At 44.4% G+C, this 17,817-nt stretch overlaps 5 protein-coding genes across 5 annotated transcripts; 4 read left to right on the top strand and 1 right to left on the bottom strand.

Moving 5' to 3' along the window:
* Positions 1–55: 55 nt before the first annotated feature.
* On the top strand, positions 56–1,274 carry BCIN_01g02200 (hypothetical protein). Its single transcript, XM_001546393.2, has 5 exons — positions 56–129; positions 284–322; positions 381–398; positions 455–553; positions 610–1,274. The coding sequence occupies exons 1-5, from the start codon at positions 122–124 to the stop codon at positions 1,019–1,021; spliced, it is 576 nt and encodes a 191-aa protein (XP_001546443.1). The 5' UTR covers positions 56–121; the 3' UTR covers positions 1,022–1,274.
* Positions 1,275–1,353: 79 nt separating this feature from the next.
* Positions 1,354–2,971, bottom strand: Bcslu7. Its single transcript, XM_001546392.2, has one exon. The coding sequence runs from the start codon at positions 2,827–2,829 to the stop codon at positions 1,426–1,428; it is 1,404 nt and encodes a 467-aa protein (XP_001546442.1). The 5' UTR covers positions 2,830–2,971; the 3' UTR covers positions 1,354–1,425.
* A 177-nt stretch (positions 2,972–3,148) lies between these two features.
* On the top strand, positions 3,149–8,813 carry Bcrev3. The gene is made up of 2 exons (XM_001546391.2): positions 3,149–3,528; positions 3,581–8,813. Exons 1-2 carry the CDS (start codon positions 3,285–3,287, stop codon positions 8,467–8,469), a joined length of 5,133 nt encoding a protein of 1,710 aa, XP_001546441.1. The 5' UTR covers positions 3,149–3,284; the 3' UTR covers positions 8,470–8,813.
* Positions 8,814–9,122: 309 nt separating this feature from the next.
* Bcnvj2 lies at positions 9,123–12,821 on the top strand. The gene is made up of 3 exons (XM_001546390.2): positions 9,123–9,933; positions 9,996–11,757; positions 11,882–12,821. Exons 1-3 carry the CDS (start codon positions 9,461–9,463, stop codon positions 12,494–12,496), a joined length of 2,850 nt encoding a protein of 949 aa, XP_001546440.1. The 5' UTR covers positions 9,123–9,460; the 3' UTR covers positions 12,497–12,821.
* A 135-nt stretch (positions 12,822–12,956) lies between these two features.
* On the top strand, positions 12,957–17,218 carry Bcsla2. Its single transcript, XM_024690293.1, has 5 exons — positions 12,957–13,153; positions 13,245–13,385; positions 13,514–13,995; positions 14,046–16,459; positions 16,513–17,218. The coding sequence occupies exons 1-5, from the start codon at positions 13,113–13,115 to the stop codon at positions 16,597–16,599; spliced, it is 3,165 nt and encodes a 1,054-aa protein (XP_024546061.1). The 5' UTR covers positions 12,957–13,112; the 3' UTR covers positions 16,600–17,218.
* The last annotated feature ends 599 nt before the right edge of the window (positions 17,219–17,817 follow it).

Raw genomic sequence — 17,817 nt, 5'->3', positions numbered from 1 at the left:
GTGGTAGCTCGGGTCAAATGCCCTAATTGAAATTCCGGAACATCGAAAAATTACAGGAACAAAATTTACAGCCAGCGATCAACAACCTCACGACGACAATCGACTCGACGTATCAGCAAAAATGGCTCCGTACGTATTGTCCATATTCTGAAGCTTCAGGTTTACTTCGATTGATTTCGAAATTATCTGGAGTTTTTTTTGGCCTTTAATCGAATTGCTTTGGAAATATCATTCCAATCGCAACAAGGCCAATTTGAATTTACTTGCTAATATTTTTGAACAGACGTTCATACTCCAAGACCTACAAGGTCCCACGTCGTCCGTAAGTACTCCGTCAATTACCTGTGTGCGCTTTGTAATTTATGCTGACAATTTTATAGCTTCGAGAGTGCTCGTTTGTAAGTGGACCACTGTTCTAGAGCTTGCTCTGTTCATGTCACTGATTATTCCCTAGGGACTCCGAATTGAAGATTGTCGGAGAGTATGGTCTCCGCAACAAGCGTGAGGTCTGGCGTGTCCAGTTGACTCTCTCCAAGATTCGTCGTGCTGCCCGGTATGCGAAGTTCTTCCATTCGAGATGGTTTCCATGTGCTAATGTATTCTATACAGTCAATTGCTCACCCTTGACGAGAAGGACCCAAAGAGACTTTTCGAAGGTAACGCCCTCATTCGTCGTCTCGTCCGTGTCGGTGTCCTCGACGAGTCCCGCATGAAGCTCGATTACGTTTTGGCCTTGAAGATTGAGGATTTCATGGAGCGTCGTCTTCAAACCTGTGTCTACAAGCTCGGTCTTGCCAAGTCCATCCACCACGCTCGTGTCCTCATCCGTCAAAGACACATCCGTGTTGGTAAGCAAATTGTCAACGTTCCATCCTTCGTTGTCCGTCTCGACTCCCAAAAGCACATCGACTTCGCATTGAGCTCGCCATTCGGAGGTGGACGTCCAGGACGTGTCCGCAGAAAGAAGGCCAAGGCTTCCGAGAAGAAGGATGATGATGCCGAGGAAGAGGATGAGGAATAGAGGAACATTTTGATACCAAAATCTTTCCTATTTACATCATGAGGGTTACAATCTAGCAGGGGTTAGGGCCGGTTACACATGTAAAGCAGACATCTCAGCGTCGAGCTACAAAATGAAAGCCGTATTCCATGATGAATTATTAATGATCACTTTTTTTTAATGACTTTGTTGTTTGAGCAATATACGATTCAGGGAACCAATTATGACTTGAATAAAAAAACAAATATTGGTGTACGTTTAACACTGCTACACAATGGTTTATTCAAGTACCAAAGGCTATCTTTCGATTTGTACTTCATCCAGCAGATTTGTTTTAAAAGGTGAGAACGATTTGAGATTAGATGGCAAGTGATGATTTCCATATTCGAATAAAATGTCTAATTATTTATTATTAAATCTGCTGATCAAACTAAGTCATCTTTCCCTATGAAAGCATTCATTGGGTCGTCGGCTGCTATACGCTTCTTCTTCCATGCATCCATATCCTCCTCAGAAACACCAGAGTGCATCTCTTCCGCAGTACGTTTTTTCGTCTGTTGTGTGATAGCGGTAGGCTTTTCCACCTCGCTCTTTACTGTTTCGACCTCTTCTGTGTCCTCATCCATCAGGATACCTCCTATTCGAGCACGCTCTGCATCTTGAAAGGCACTTTTACCTGCCTCTCCAACACAGTAACTGTTCTTGACCAGCGAATGGCAACAAGAATAACCCCATTTGAAGTTAGACCACCAACTTCCCCATACAGATGTGTGATTGTTGGGGAAAACGTCCTCTGGGTATTTAGACTTCGCAGAGGCCTTTGGTGCTCCCTTGATACCACCCGTCTCATCATATTCCACATATTTTTCAGACTCCATAACTGCTGCATCCCTAAGTTTTGCAGCCATGGGATTGCTGTCTCCGCCGTATTTCTCCAAAAGCATTTTCTTGTGCGCCTGTCGTTTAGCCTCAGCTTCTTCCTTCTCCTTCCTTCTATAGTACTCGCCAGAAGTAGGGTTTGCTTGCAAATGTTGCTTTGTATCACCAGCCTTTTCCTGAGACTCCCAGGCGTACTTCTGTGCCTTTTCAAATTCGGCGGCATCCCCAGAAGCTTTCAAGAATCCTTCTTCCGCAACCAGCGCCGCAGCAGTATCAGCAGTCGCTCCACTGTCCACCATAGATCTAGTCTTTGGGTCGTACTTCGCCGAGTCTAGATCCAAATTCAACAGATATTTTGCCGTATCCTCGCGTATTCTCAACTGCCTTGTCGATGTACTTTGATGCCTGCCCATATCTGATTCCTCGGCGTATTTTGCGCCATCATCGTCGCCATCCTCATCAACTTCTTCTCCATCCTTGCTATGACTACTCTGTAGTTGCTTCTTCAGTTCTTCTAGCTGCGCATATTCATCTGTGACGGTCTTGTACTCTTTCGCATCGTATCCATTCCATCGATCTCTCTTCGCATCCCATCCCAAATCGACGTCCTGAACAACTTCATCTGCCTGTATATCCTTTCCAGTCCATTTGGCACCTTTTGCTCTAGGTCTGTTCAAACAATCTTTAGCCTTGTGTGTCATTGCTCCGCAATTTTCGCATGCGCCTTTTCGAAACTTGGTGGCTGCAGGACCTAATTTCTTTCCACGATCATACCATTTTGACTGATCTAATTGGGCCTTTTGAAGACGCTGATGCTCGAGGTAATCGGTGTTATCATCGTCGCCGATATAAAATGGCTTCTTTGCAATAAAAGCTGGGATATACTCGTTCTGGTCCTTGTTTGCCGCAGATTGTTCAGGCTTTCGAGGTTGTGTACCTGCGGGAGGCATTTTGAAGGTTTTGCTATATCTCAAAAAGAGGTCTGTTGTACCAATTCTTGGTATTTCAGTAACAGTAGGTATAAAAGTCGATGATATGGTCGAAAATGTATATTAAGACGATTAAGTATCATGCAATAATTTGGTCTTGGACTAAAGAGAATAATAGGTAGGTGGATGTAGGAAAGAAGGGATGTGAATCGATTGATAAACACCATTGAGTATCTGCGATAAGGTGTGTTCTGTCAGCACTTTGGATCCAAGCCTCTAATCACATGACTTGGCGTAGCTTTGTGATCGCGTTCGTGTTTGCGCCACTCAGTTGTGGTATGGGAAAGAGAATGAAGAGAACAGGAACGGCACTTCCTACGGTTTTCCTTTTTGTATTTGAAGGTATAATGAGAAACGCGAAGTCATGAAAACTGACAACATCGACTCTCGCTGGGTGCCTCCATTCTAACACGTCCATGGTTGCCATGGACCTCTTTCGAGTACGTCTCAATTGCATTGATCATTATCAAGCTATACCTTCTCAATTTGACCCTCGATTGAAACGAAATATCGAACCTTCCGATCTTTATAAAGAGCCCAAAGTGCCTGTTATTAGGGTATTCGGCTCGACGGAGACAGGTCAGAAGGTCTGCGCACATATTCATGGAGCATTTCCTTACTTATATATTGAGTATGAAGGCTCCCTCGATCCCCATGAAGGTTTGTCTCTATTAAATTCTGAATGCTGTATTGGTGACTGATAAGTTTGTAGTTGGAAGTTATATCCACAGACTTCATCTTTCAATCGATTATGCCCTGGCTGTGAGCTATCGTCGCAATGCATATGATGGAAATGCCAAATTTGTCGCACGTATTACCTTAGTAAAGGCGGTTCCATTCTACGGCTTCCATGTTGGGTACCGCTTCTATCTTAAGATTTACATGTTGAATCCCGTGGTAATGACGCGTCTCGCGGACATTTTGCGTCAGGGTACTGTTATGAAGCGGGTATTTCAACCATATGAAGCCCATCTTCAATTTCTTCTTCAGTGGATGGCGGACTACAATCTTTATGGATGTGGATACATCGATTCTAGTAAGGCTACGTTTCGAGGTCCAGTGCCTCTATATAATGAAACTTCCTCATCAATGCACCTTTGGCATGACCGCTCAATACCTGATCAACTCATTACGAATGACGTGTATCTCCCCAGGGTCAGCCATTGTTCCTTAGAAGTTGATATATGTGTTCAAAATATTCTCAATAGGCGGGATGTCAAGCCACGTCCGCTCCACCATGACTTCGCTCAAAACCTTGGTCCTTTTGCTCCCGACGAGAAGTTAGTGCAAAGCATGGCAGGTCTTTGGAAAGATGAAACCCGTCGTCGAAAGTCTAAGATTCCAAATGCAACGGCTGGTAGTAGCCCATTCCCAGCTGAGGTAATGTTTTCAATGTCAGCAGACCCTCGAAATTCTCAGGGTGGTGGATGGATGCATGAAGGCGAGTATAGGGAATTGGTTAAGACGCTCATTAAAGAAGAACGGAAGAGAAGCGGCCATTCAAAACCAACTTTCAACAATTTTGTCAAACCAAAGCCCTTCGAGAGTTCTGTGAAAACTAGCCTTGAGTCGGTGGAAGACTTGTACCCGGATAACCTTCGGCTTGCTTTTCAATCGGTGTATGATGAACAGGGCCATGGCAATTTGCATAGTCATCATGGAGAAAGAGAGGTGGACGACACCCTTATCATTGAACTTGCAAACGACCAAGAAGGAATTGAAGACGATTACGATTCTGATGAGGATATCATGAGAGAGATTGAGCTTTCCCAGAAACGGAAAGGGGATCACATTGACGAACACATACCCAGATCTCAAACAGATACAATGTTTGGTGACGAAGCTTGTTCCAATGCTGCTTCATCAGATGAATTACAAGCAATTCAGCAGCTTAAGGAAGGCAAAGACCATCAAAATTCTGTACACTCCCAAACAGCCTCTATCGTAGCAGATGCTTTGGCCTTCAAGTCTGCACAAATCAGTCAGCTGGCTAGTGAGATTGATTCTGATCATGAGAGCAGTCACAATTACATGGGTCAAGACATTAATCCTGAATGGAAGAGGTCACAGTTAAAACAAGAATTTCCGGACGCGAAACGGCGTAAAATCAGTAAAATGGCTCAACCCTCATTACAGTTATCTCCTAAATCTCCTCTGGGACCAAGGAATGAGCATTTAAAGCAACGAACCAGCTTCGAGCTTAGGCCGCCTGGTGCTAAGTCTTCCTCTCAAGATTCGCTCAATTTCCCCGTGACGAAAGACTCGCACGACTCGAGCACAATACTGAAACTCAGTCAAAACTTCGGAGATGTAGGTACTTCTACAGCAAAGAAGCACGTTTCTTTTCTTCCCAATCCAGCATCGACTCCAAACAATTTCGTAAAGACTGTAAGCATACCAAACTCCACAACGATACCAAGACCGATACAAAAGCTAGGTTCCTCTGTTCAAGATAAACTGTTCAAGGGAATCAAAGACAGCTTTGGAACTAGTAACGATTCATTACTGCTGGCACATCACCAATCTCCTCCATCAGCCCATTCTGTTTTTACAACGATGTCAAATTTCAATCTACCCCTGATTCTCCATCAAGATGCTTTTTATAGCAGGGAAGAAGATGTCCCTGAGCGACCTAGGGAATGGGCGGGTAGAGAATTCAAACTTGGAAGTACGAGTGTGCCATTCCTTCCTGACTTTGATTCGTCTGCAACCTCAGATGCAACTTTTGGGCTTGGATCTGTTGTTCTCCCCGACAGAATCAAAGACGAAGAATTGTATCATCATCGGCGTCGCGAGTGCAGTCTTCGAGCTTGGACTTTCACAGAAACGCCGCCTAGTTATGCGAAAGTGCACATCTGGGCTCGTGATGAGGATTCTAAGACTAATAATAGTACACCCGAAAAGCCGAAGAGGGGCGCACCATCCAAGTCGGCCAGCAAGCACCGAAAGGAGGCGAAGCTTTCACAAATTGACGGCCCAACTCAAAAGAACCCGCATGGCTTCAAATATACACAAAACGGAAAGACTATTAACGTTCAACGTGAGGCTCAATACATGAGCGTCATGAGTCTAGAGGTTCATGTTAACACACGAGGGGGTTTTGTGCCCAATCCCGAAGAGGATGAAATTCAATGTATTTTCTTCTGCTTTCAAGCGGACGATAATGGTATTGAAGGTAGCCCCTCAAAGTTGGGGATCGCTGTCTTGTCCGCTGATGAAAACAACGTTGCCGAGAAGATCTCCAATCAAGTTCCATTCGAGGTGCACGCAGAAACTTCTGAACTTGATCTGCTTGTTCGTATTGTCGAAATTGTGCGGGAGTGCGATCCAGACATCCTGACAGGTTTCGAGGTTCACGGTGGATCTTGGGGGTATCTTATTGAACGCGCAAGAACGAAATACGACTACGATCTTTGTGATGAGTTCTCGCGTATGAAAGATCAATCTTATGGACGTTTTGGCAAGGATAACGACAAATGGGGTTTTGATAATACATCCACGATTCGTGTTACAGGCCGACATATAATCAACATCTGGAGGGCGATGCGAGCCGAGCTGAACCTCCTCCAACATACATTGGAAAATGTGGCTTTCCATTTACTTCACCGGCGGATTCCGCACTATTCATGGGCCGATCTAAGGAACTGGTATACCAATGGGACGGCCCGAGATTTGTCTAAAGTGCTCGCATACTATGTGTCCCATGTAGAACTCAATCTAGAAATACTTGAGCAGACCGAATTGATCCCGCGTACAAGCGAACAAGCACGGCTTTTGGGTGTTGATTTCTTCTCGGTTTTCTCTCGTGGTTCACAATTTAAGGTAGAGTCTCTGATGTTTCGTATTGCAAAACCAGAGAACTTCATCTTAATATCTCCTAGCCGAAAACAAGTGGGTGGCCAAAATGCTTTGGAATGTCTTCCCCTTGTCATGGAGCCTCAAAGTGCTTTTTACAGTAGTCCATTACTTGTTCTTGATTTTCAAAGTTTGTATCCTAGTGTTATGATTGCTTATAATTATTGCTATTCGACGTATCTAGGACGAGTCGTAAATTGGCGAGGCACTAATAAAATGGGTTTCACTGAATATACAAGGGAGGATAGGCTGTTGGAGTTACTAAAAGACCACATTAACATTGCTCCCAATGGAATGATGTATGCAAAGCCAAACATTCGGAAGAGTCTCCTAGCCAAAATGTTGGGGGAAATCCTCGAAACTCGTGTTATGGTGAAGAGTGGGATGAAGCTTGACAAGGAGGACAAAGCGCTACAGCGGTTATTAAATAATAGGCAGCTTGCCCTGAAACTTATTGCCAACGTTACATACGGATATACATCTGCATCGTTTTCTGGTCGCATGCCATGCTCAGAGATTGCTGACAGTATTGTTCAAACCGGGCGAGAAACACTTGAAAAGGCCATTGCACTTATTCACTCGGTCAAGCGATGGGGTGCAGAGGTGGTTTACGGAGATACCGATAGCTTATTTGTCTACCTGAAAGGTCGCAGCAAAGATGAAGCATTCGATATTGGAAATGAGATTGCAAAAACGGTCACCAACATGAATCCACGTCCCGTCAAGCTCAAATTCGAGAAGGTGTATCATCCTTGCGTGCTTCTGGCTAAGAAGCGATATGTGGGCTTTAAGTACGAGAGCAAGTCACAAATCGATCCTGAGTTCGACGCGAAAGGCATCGAGACCGTACGACGTGATGGCACTCCAGCTGAGCAAAAAATCGAAGAAAAAGCTCTCAAGATACTCTTTCGCACAGCTGATCTTAGTCAAGTAAAATCCTATTTTCAAGAACAATGCGACAAAATCATGAAAGGCTCTGTATCTATTCAAGACTTTTGCTTTGCGAGAGAAGTCAAGCTTGGAACGTATAGTAACAAAGGTCCACCACCTGCAGGAGCTCTTATTAGCACCAAAAAAATGTTAGAAGATGCACGAACAGAGCCACAGTATGGTGAACGAGTTCCATATGTGGTCGTCACGGGCGCTCCGGGAGCTCGATTAATTGATCGTTGTGTCGCGCCTGAAGAACTTCTTAATAGCGATCACAGCGAGCTAGATGCGGAATACTACATCTCTAAAAATCTGATTCCACCACTAGAACGAATCTTCAACCTTATGGGTGCCAACGTCAGAAGTTGGTATGATGAAACGCCCAAAGTTCAGCGCGTTCGCCGACTCGAGGTTAATCTGGATCAAGGACAACTTGGAGAGCTGGCAATAAACAAGAAAACGCTCGAGTCATACATGAAATCATCATCATGTCTCGTTTGCAAGGATAAACTTGAGACCGAAGGATTTCTCTGCCCTGAGTGTCAGTCCAATGCTCCTGAGTCGATGCTTTCTCTACAGACTAGACTCAACATTGAGGAAAAGAAGTTTCTAGACATCCAGAGCGTTTGCCAGGGCTGTTCTGGTTTATCTCCACTAGAGGAAGTGAAATGCGATAGTATGGACTGTCCTGTATTTTATACAAGGACGAGACAGAGGGCGAGACTGAAAACGGAAAGGGCCTTCATGGTGCCAGCTATGCAAGCTCTATCAGCAACTTTGGAAACGGAGGTAGATTTCACAAACCTTGAGTGGTAATTAGCAGTTTTTTTGTTTATTTTTGCAATCAGAAGACTTTCAATGATCTCGTATTATAATTGCAGAGGCATGATCTTAGAAATATGATATTTTAAAACTACCAAAGCAAATGAATGCTATGAATGATGGATATTGATTGGTGTTGTAACTTGAGAGGTTGGCCGGCCTGCTTCTACTTCTTTCTTTCCTGCTCTTGGATATACATAGAAAGAGTTGGTGTAAGACAGGATAAGGATAGTTTACGAAATTTAGAATGAAAATTTTGCAGTATAAAAAGCGAACGTGGGTGAACTACAATTATGAAAGTGTAATCAATATATAGCACTGAAAATATCTTGTTGGCATCACCATATGATAAGAATGACTTCATATGTACTTGCTATAGGTATCAAGATAATGCATGTTCAAATGCAAATGTAATCACAGACAACTGACTATCATCGGTATCATATTATGTAGGTACTTTTTAAATCTGACGATTCTCAGACAGTTGTTGTAGCTAATGTTTTGGAGAGGTGGATGAAAACACAACCCCCGGTGAGCATTGATAATGGATTAAATCAAACTTTTTGTCCAAGCTCTACAATATTCCCCTCCTTCACTTATTATTGTTAGCTTGCTACCAATCTAGTCCTCTCAAACCTACTTAATAAGTTATCTTTCGATTTGCATGCCGGATGTGAGACATTGCATGAATGAGAGAAACAGCCTTTATCACCACTAGGAAAATCATAACTTTTCAGTTATTTCTTTTTATAATCAAATTCACTGTCCACAATTCTCTAGAAAGGTAACCCAAGGATTGTCCGGCGTTTACAGGTCTGACGTCGCCACATGTTTTAGATGCCTTGCTTTCTTTGAATTGTTAAACATCATTAACTTCCCAAATGCTGTTTCCTCCCACACTACACCCGAATTTACCTATTTGATCTCATGGAGATGGTCCGTTAATTACAACCCTTCCGTCTCTATACATGAAGGCGACATCATAATGGGAGGTTTAACATGGTTTCTTTTCATCTATTGCTTAGGTGGTCTCACATTTCTTCCTCTCGTCGTAACAGCCGTATTACTTCACGCATACTTGACCTTTCCAGTTCGCGACGACGCCGAATCACGAAAAGATTACGACCCAATATCTCGACCTGGTGATGATGTTGATGCTATCAAATCCGCACAGAAATCCCTGGGTGAGAAGTTTCAACTTCACAACAACCATGAAGCGGATGTAGCTGCTGGATATTTTGCTATTTGCAGGGAATACTCACCAGGCGGAGTGAATGGGAAGCCGCCGGAACGAACAACACCCACTGGATCGACTACAGTCTCTGCGCCCAGTCCCAGCGTTTATCAGAGCATGTATAGAAGCCTGTTTGAGAGAAAGACAAGTAATGGTCCATTAGATAATAAGACAGCGGGGAAACCACAGAAAAAGGGCGGCAACGTGTTCTACGTGGTCTTGAGGTAATTCCCGCGGAAGATCTCAATTTCTCCGACTATTTAGGGCATACTGACGATTATGCTAGGCATGGGCATTTAATGCTGTTTGATGATGATGAGCAACTCGAAGTTCGTTACGTAGTGTCTTTGGCACATCACGATGTTAGCATATACTCGGGACTAAATGATATTACACCAGAAGGAGAACTGTTCATTAAGAGAAATGCCATTTGCTTGTCAAGGAAGCAAGGTGTTGGAGAGATGACTGCCGATGGCAAACCATCTCAACCCTTCTATTTATTTTCCGAGAATTGTTCTGATAAGGAAGATTTCTATTTCGCGCTTCTGCGGAACCAAGAGTCGGACTCGAGCCCAAAACCACCGGTCCCGTTGCAGTATGATGTGAAAGATATCATCACTCTTGTCCAGAGGCTGCACTCATCCGAAGAACACCTTCAGACCAGATGGATTAATGCTCTAGTTGGCCGGATATTTCTTGCGCTTTACAAGACACCAGAAATTGAGGATTTCCTTCGCGCAAAGATCACCAAGAAGATATCAAGAGTCAAAACCCCTAACTTTTTAAGGCAAATTACTCTTCGCAATGTTGATATGGGAGAGGCAGCACCAGTGATCACGAATCCACGTTTGAAGGATTTGACCGTAGATGGACAGCTTATTGTGGAGGCTGATATTCGCTATACAGGTAACTTTCGTCTCGAAGTTGCTGCCATAGCTCGTCTTGAGCTTGGCGCCCGCTTTAAAGCTCGAGAAGTAGAACTACTGTTAGCAGTTGTTTTGAAGAAGATTGAGGGGCACATTCTCCTCCGAATTAAGCCGCCTCCCTCAAATAGGCTATGGATTACATTTGAAACAATGCCAAAGATAGACATGTCAATAGAGCCCATTGTAAGCTCACGGCAGATTACATATACTTTGATTCTTCGCCAGATCGAGAATAGGATCAAGGAAGTCATCGCTGAGAGTTTAGTCTTCCCCAATTGGGATGATTCGCCATTTGCCAGTACTGTAGACAAGCTATGGAGAGGTGGCATCTGGGCAGATGACCGACGCGCGGAACGTTCTCAAGATGCCGAAACTCTTGCCGCTGAGGATGGAGACGTAGAAGAGGTAGAAACTCTAGAAGCCGAGAACGACGAATCTACAACACCTGCGCCACAGATAGAAAAGAGCTATAGCGCTCCTGTGCTTGATACCAACCTTTCTAGTACGATGCATTCACGCAAAGGCATAAAATCCACTTCGAATCTTGTCAGCCCATTGTCTGGTAGCTCTTCTACTGGGGTTGATGTGCGACCTTCGACGGGCGACAAGCCACGAGCCCTTCGTTCGGGATCCTTCGCTAACGCCTCTTCTCCGGTGGTCACTACTGACATAACTAACGCGGACGCATTCAAGCCTTCGAGCCCTCCCAACGGAGATCACGCGGCAATTTCTATGGCTAAATTATCCGCAAAAACAGAACCCGCTGCACAAATTCCTACCGAGTCTCCCAGTCGACCGAAAAATGTTAAACTGAGTAGCAGCCATTCCTCATCATCTTCGAGGGGCTCCTCACATTCGGAGAAAGCGTCTATGAGCAATTCGATACCGCAAGCTTCTTTGGAGCCATCATTGCTCACTGATAAGTCCAGCATAAATTCTTACCCCTCGAGTCCTGCGAGTTTGAGTACTGCATCAATAAAGTCAGAATTTTCGACTCCTACAGGGTTGGGTCCTCCGAAGCGTGAGAATACCACATCTTCAGCAAAATCATCAACGTCGGAAACTAAACGATTGTCTCTTGCCGCTGTTACCAACGCAGCGGCAACAGCTAAAACCTGGGGTGTAAGTTTATCATGATTTCCCCTCTGATCATTGCTTAGCTAGTGCATCTACTTTATGACACTACATATCGTCCATCCTAAGTATGCTTATGTTCCTTGAGTGCAGGCTAACATTGGCTTTACAGTGGAACGCTCTCCAACGACGTAATGAGCATAGGGGAGGCAACTCATCAGAGTCAACGGAGCCAGCCCAGCCGCGCGTCATGGGCCGTGGACAACCGCTACCTCCTCCCGGAGTTCCTTTACCTCTACCAGACAAGAAGACAAAAACAGCCCCTATCCCCGTGCCTAAGCGGAAGCCAATGCCTCCTCCTGTTTTGCAGCAAAGACACCAAACAGAATCACCTACCAGACGTCAGCATCACACTACTCCGCCACCTCCTTTACCCAGACGCAATTCTCGGAAGAATGTTGATACTGGAGACGATGGTCTCCTAGTTGTGTCGGCACCATCAGAACCAACGACGCCGGTAACTGAAGATTCACCTCAATATATGCAGCCATGGGTAGATGACGTGGACGAGACGCTGGAAGAACACCAACAACCTAAGACTGATGTTCCTTCGCCCGCTACTTCCGTTGCTCGTGAGCCACCCCAACTTCCAAAGAGGCGGTACCCACGTCGGGTCGCCTCAACTAGCCCTGAGGAAGATGGGCATAAGTTACCCTCGTGGATGGCAGCACAGGAGCGAGAGGCTCGGACTAAAAGCACTTTTGTTGATGAAGACGTAGGTCTTTGAGTATGATATTGGGGGTTTGGCTTTTACCTTGATCTTTCGAATAAGTCTGGCGCATGAGTGGCGCAGTATAAGTACAAATTTGTTGGGTTCATATAGGAAATGAGGACTTGGTTATCCTACATTTGGCACGGCGTTGTATGGTTCATAGAAATGACATGTAGGGACTGGACGGACATATGCAACGAATGATGAGATACCAGTAGCAAAGTAATCTCATAAATACAAGCATAAATACAAGATTACATCACGACAATTCAGTTCTAGTAGTAATACCTTTTATTATCATGAGATGAGATTGCATTAATATAAGATTATTGACTTTGCAAGAACATTAGGGCGTTTCCTGGGCGTGCATCATTCATTCGTATGCAACACTGCACAGCCACAGAGAGCTCCATGGCATAAAATTGACCGCCCCATTACGCAGCTCCACTAAAACTTACCCCCGTACAAGCAAGCTGCCGGCCAGTACCAGAACAGTATTCATTATCAATATCTCGGTACAACACCTTCATCTTATTAATCTTTTGGTGTTTCCGACACTTCAACCTAGATAATTCTTTTCATATTTACCCTCTCTACTATTGTACATTTTGCGCTCTAGACGCTCCCAACCATGTCGTACGCGACATCTGCCAGAAACGTGGATCATACCAAGTAAGTTTGCGGGAATTTCGGGCTTCTCAGGCTTTCTATCCCCTATTATTGGCAAACTATGAACTGTACTGACTTTGTTACATTCGATCAGATCCGAGGCAGAACTTGCGATCAACATTCGAAAAGCTACAAGCATCGAGGAGACCGCGCCGAAACGCAAACATGTTCGTAGCTGTATTGTTTACACATGGGACCATAACAGCTCGGGTGCCTTCTGGGCTGGTATGAAAGTGTCAGTCTAAAACCCTTTTGTATATGCATTGCAAAGGCACCATACCGTGCATCAGAACTTCATGAGACTCCAATTATATGAAGAAATGGAAGAAGACGGAAATGACTAACTTCAACCCGTTTTCACAGACAACCCATTCTTGCAGATGAGGTCCAAACATTCAAGGCGTTGATCACCGTCCACAAGGTTCTACAAGAGGGTCACCCATCGACTCTGCGTGAAGCCATGGCGAATCGAAGTTGGCTCGACAGTTTGAACAGAGGCATGTCTGGCGAAGGTATGCGGGGTTATGGACCTCTGATAAAAGAATATGTCAACTTTTTGATGTCCAAATTGAATTTCCACCAACAGCATCCTGACTTTAATGGAACATTTGAATACGAGGAGTACATCAGCTTAAAGGGGATCAATGACCCAAATGAAGGTTACGAAACCATTTCAGATCTTATGACTTTACAGGACAAGATCGAAAGGTTCCAGAAACTAATATTTGCGCATTTTCGAAATGGAGGTCACAACGAATGCAGAATATCGGCCTTGGTTCCATTGGTCCAAGAGAGTTATGGAATCTACAAGTTCATCACGAGCATGTTACGGGCTATGCACACAAGTATGTTAGGAAGCTCACATCTAAATATCGTATTCTGACGTGACATGCAGCAACCGGTGACGAAGATGCTCTTGCGCCCTTGAGAGAAAAGTACGATTCCCAACATCATCGCCTTGTAAAGTTTTACTACGAATGCTCTAACCTTCGATACCTCACAAGCTTGATCACTGTGCCAAAGCTACCGCAAGACCCACCCAATCTCCTTTCCGAAGATGATTCGGCTCCCAGATTACCCCAGCGACCGAAACAAGAGATTGAGAGACCAATCTCGCCTCCAAAACCAACTAGGACAGAGGAACCCGATGAAATCGGCGAGTTCTGGAAGAGTGAACAGGATCGACAGAACAGGGAGTATGAGGAACAACAGAGAGTGCTAGCGGAGCAGCAGAGACAACAAATGCTAGCGCAACAGCAAGCACAACAGCAAGCGCAACAGAACTATGAGGAACAGCTGCGTCAACTGGCTGAACAGCAAAGACGAGAGCAAGAACAATTGATGTTGCAACAATCTCAACAACAAACTTTTGGTCGTATGGCGGAACTCGAACGGGAGAACTTCGAGGCTCGAGCACAGTATGCAAACAATCAACTTCTGCTACAACAATATGACCAGAAGTTAAAAGCACTAGAGAATGAACTTGCACAGCTGCAAAACAGCTATGGGCAACAGATTGGAAGTAAGGAGGACCAAATCAAAGCTTTACAAGAGCAAGTCAACACTTGGAGGACTAAATACGAAGCACTTGCGAAGCTATACTCACAATTGCGACACGAACATCTCGATTTACTTCAGAGATTTAAGAGTGTTCAGCTGAAAGCAGCTTCAGCTCAGGAAGCAATCGACAAGCGGGAAAAGTTGGAGCGAGAGATCAAGACCAAGAATCTTGAGCTCGCTGATATGATCAGAGAAAGAGACAGAGCTTTGCATGAGAAAGACCGTCTCACCGGTGGTAATCGGGAGGAAGTTGAGAAGCTTAAGCGCGAGCTTCGTATGGCTCTCGATCGTGCCGACAATTTGGAGCGAAGTAAGGGCAACGAATTGTCCACGATGCTTTCCAAGTACAATCGTGAAATGGCAGATCTCGAGGAGGCTCTTCGCAACAAAACCCGAGCATTACAGGATGTCCATGCCAAATACAGTGAAGGTGGCTCAGATGCCGAAAGACTGCTCAAGGACAAAGAAGACGAATTGGAGGTTTACAAGCAAAGTTTGGACGACGCACTGATCAGACTCAATGAGCTCGAGATGTCGAAAGGCGACACTGATCAGGCCTTGGATGGAGAGATTGATGCTATGCTCCTCTCAAATATTGACAAGATCAACGACATCATCGATTCAGTACTTCAGAGTGGAGTCCAGCGTGTTGATGACGCTCTTTACGAGCTTGATTCTACTATGCAAGCTGGTAACCAGAATGCAACCCCATCTTATGTCCTTTCGCAAATCGAAAAAGCTTCAGCAAGTGCTACCGAATTTGCCACGGCATTCAACAATTTTATAGCGGATGGTCCAAACAGTACTCATGCTGAAATCATTCGAACTATCAACGTTTTTGCCAGCTCCATTTCCGACGTACTTAGTAATACCAAGGGTCTCACAAGGCTTGCGACAGATGACAAGAAGGCCGACCAGCTTACCAGTGGTGCACGCCAATCAGCGCAGTCTACAGTTACATTTTTCCGTGCCCTACAAAGTTTCCGACTTGATGGCATGGATCCAATGCAGCGAACTGAGGTTGTCATCAATAGCAACAATGAGGTACAGATCCATTTGCAACGCTTGAACAAACTTGTAGACACATTTGCGCCAAACAGCGGTAAACTTACAAACAATAAAGGCGACTTGGGAGACTTGGTTGACAATGAGCTTACCAAGGCCGCTGATGCAATTGCTGCTGCCGCTGCACGTCTAGCAAAGCTCAAATCCAAACCCAAGGATCAATACTCAACGTACAAACTTGAGATACACGATTCAATACTTGATGCTGCCATTGCCGTTACAAATGCCATTGCCAGATTAATCAAAGCGGCTACTGTTACTCAGCAAGAAATTGTTCAGGCTGGTCGTGGCTCATCATCCAAGACAGCTTTCTACAAGAAAAACAACCGATGGACTGAGGGTCTCATCTCTGCCGCCAAAGCAGTGGCTACATCAACCAACACATTGATTGAGACTGCAGATGGAGTTCTTTCTGGGCGCAACAGTCCGGAACAACTCATTGTAGCTTCCAATGATGTTGCAGCCTCCACAGCTCAGTTGGTCGCTGCTAGCAGAGTCAAGGCCGGTTTCATGAGCAAGAGCCAAGAGAGCCTGGAGCAAGCTAGTAAAGCTGTTGGCGCAGCTTGCAGGACTCTTGTCAGACAAGTGCAAAGCATGATCAAAGATCGGGATCAAGATATTGAAGGAGAAGATTACGCCAAGCTTGGGGCGCATGAATTCAAAGTCAGAGAAATGGAACAGCAGGTAAGTTTCCCCGTATGGAACTTTTTTTGTATTACTAACATTTATGCTCACAGGTTGAAATTTTACAACTCGAAAACAATTTGTCGGCGGCGAGGAAGAGGTTGGGTGAGATGCGAAAGATATCTTATTTGGAAGAGTAGATATTATGGCAGTGGTCGACGATGGCTCCCTATAGGCCGGCTGAGCATATCCGCTTTGGCGGAAGGAAGCAAAAAGGGTGTATAGTTATTCTTTTAATAAGCGTGTGATATCCAGATTTCGTAGCAGTCCATTCATGGAAGATGATGGCACTTGTAGGGAAGAAAGACATTCGTGAGAACACTTTTGTTACAGAAGCAAAATGAATCCTCTGGGTTTTTTACATCGCCTTCTTCACCTAATTATCTTTTCTGGGGATATCAGAACCTGAAGAGATTTGGCCTACTATCAATTATCTAGTACGTGATTTAGAAACTTGACTTAAGAGTAATGGAATGGTAAGTTCGCAAGTTTAATGGAAGGCATGTATTTTAAATATCCAAGATAATATCGTTGTACCAGCAGGAAGTTTGCAAGGATCTGATTGGCTCACGATGCGTGTTGCTTGTTAGACACTATCATTTCCACCCATTCAGCTTGAAATGCCCCTGATTCGGTGCCAGGGTTGCGGGATAACAGCAGACGAGTGTTCGAACTCGGGCTTGAAGATTGGCATTCTACACTTAATTTTGTGATAAGTGAGGTTTGGAATATTTTAGACTGGATGAGAATTGACACCCAGACTTTCTGCATGTTAAGATGAGAATTCCCAAAACATCATGAGATTACCAAACATCGAGAGGTAAATTTGCACGACATCAGGCGTGAGTAAATAATCAATGCTCTCGTAACATTAAGTGACTGTTCATCTCTTATCATCTCGGTTCCTAGTATGTACCCCTATCATTAAAAAAAAGCACAAGCGGTTGCAATTCAGTTCATCTCAAACCTCATCTCAAATCACGTACTCGTATTTCATCCTTGTCACTACCAAGTTTTAACTCCCCACACTTTGAAAGAGACTAATGTCTACGAAAGGTAAGCACAAGGTTACATACTCGCATTAGTGGAACGCTGATTTAGTAATTGGTGCTTGAGTCTCCACATGCTTATTTTCACGACATGTAATTCTTGGATGTGACAATAAATAAAATGTGGGAGAAATACACCCACCTAACATCGCCAACTATCAAGACTCATCACATATCTCATTGCACATGTTTCACAGAGAGGGAGAGAATTTGTTTAAGCAGAAGAAGTATGATAATCCATCTCCAAGTTCTTTCAAAGTTCTAACAAAAGATAACTCTTTGTAAAGTTCAAACAAGCCTTTTGAGAAA

This window comes from Botrytis cinerea, chromosome 1 (genome assembly GCF_000143535.2).
Source record: "Botrytis cinerea B05.10 chromosome 1, complete sequence".
In the NCBI taxonomy this organism is placed as follows: Eukaryota; Fungi; Ascomycota; class Leotiomycetes; order Helotiales; family Sclerotiniaceae; genus Botrytis; species Botrytis cinerea.
The sequence above is the reverse complement of the archived record's forward strand: the minus strand, read 5'-3'. Positions and strand labels throughout refer to the sequence as shown.

Excerpts from the sequence above, each read along its gene's own strand:
- BCIN_01g02200 (XM_001546393.2), top strand. Across the intron at positions 554-609 it reads AAGATTCGTCGTGCTGCCCG|TCAATTGCTCACCCTTGACG; the intron begins GTATGCGAAGTT and ends TATTCTATACAG.
- Bcslu7 (XM_001546392.2), bottom strand. The coding sequence starts at position 2,829 with ATGCCTCCCGCAGGTACACAACCTCGAAAGCCTGAACAATCTGCGGCA.
- Bcrev3 (XM_001546391.2), top strand. The coding sequence starts at position 3,285 with ATGGTTGCCATGGACCTCTTTCGAGTACGTCTCAATTGCATTGATCAT. Across the intron at positions 3,529-3,580 it reads CTCCCTCGATCCCCATGAAG|TTGGAAGTTATATCCACAGA; the intron begins GTTTGTCTCTAT and ends ATAAGTTTGTAG.
- Bcnvj2 (XM_001546390.2), top strand. The coding sequence starts at position 9,461 with ATGGGAGGTTTAACATGGTTTCTTTTCATCTATTGCTTAGGTGGTCTC. Across the intron at positions 9,934-9,995 it reads GTGTTCTACGTGGTCTTGAG|GCATGGGCATTTAATGCTGT; the intron begins GTAATTCCCGCG and ends CGATTATGCTAG. Across the intron at positions 11,758-11,881 it reads CAACAGCTAAAACCTGGGGT|TGGAACGCTCTCCAACGACG; the intron begins GTAAGTTTATCA and ends TTGGCTTTACAG.
- Bcsla2 (XM_024690293.1), top strand. The coding sequence starts at position 13,113 with ATGTCGTACGCGACATCTGCCAGAAACGTGGATCATACCAA. Across the intron at positions 13,996-14,045 it reads GTTACGGGCTATGCACACAA|CAACCGGTGACGAAGATGCT; the intron begins GTATGTTAGGAA and ends CGTGACATGCAG. Across the intron at positions 16,460-16,512 it reads TCAGAGAAATGGAACAGCAG|GTTGAAATTTTACAACTCGA; the intron begins GTAAGTTTCCCC and ends TTATGCTCACAG.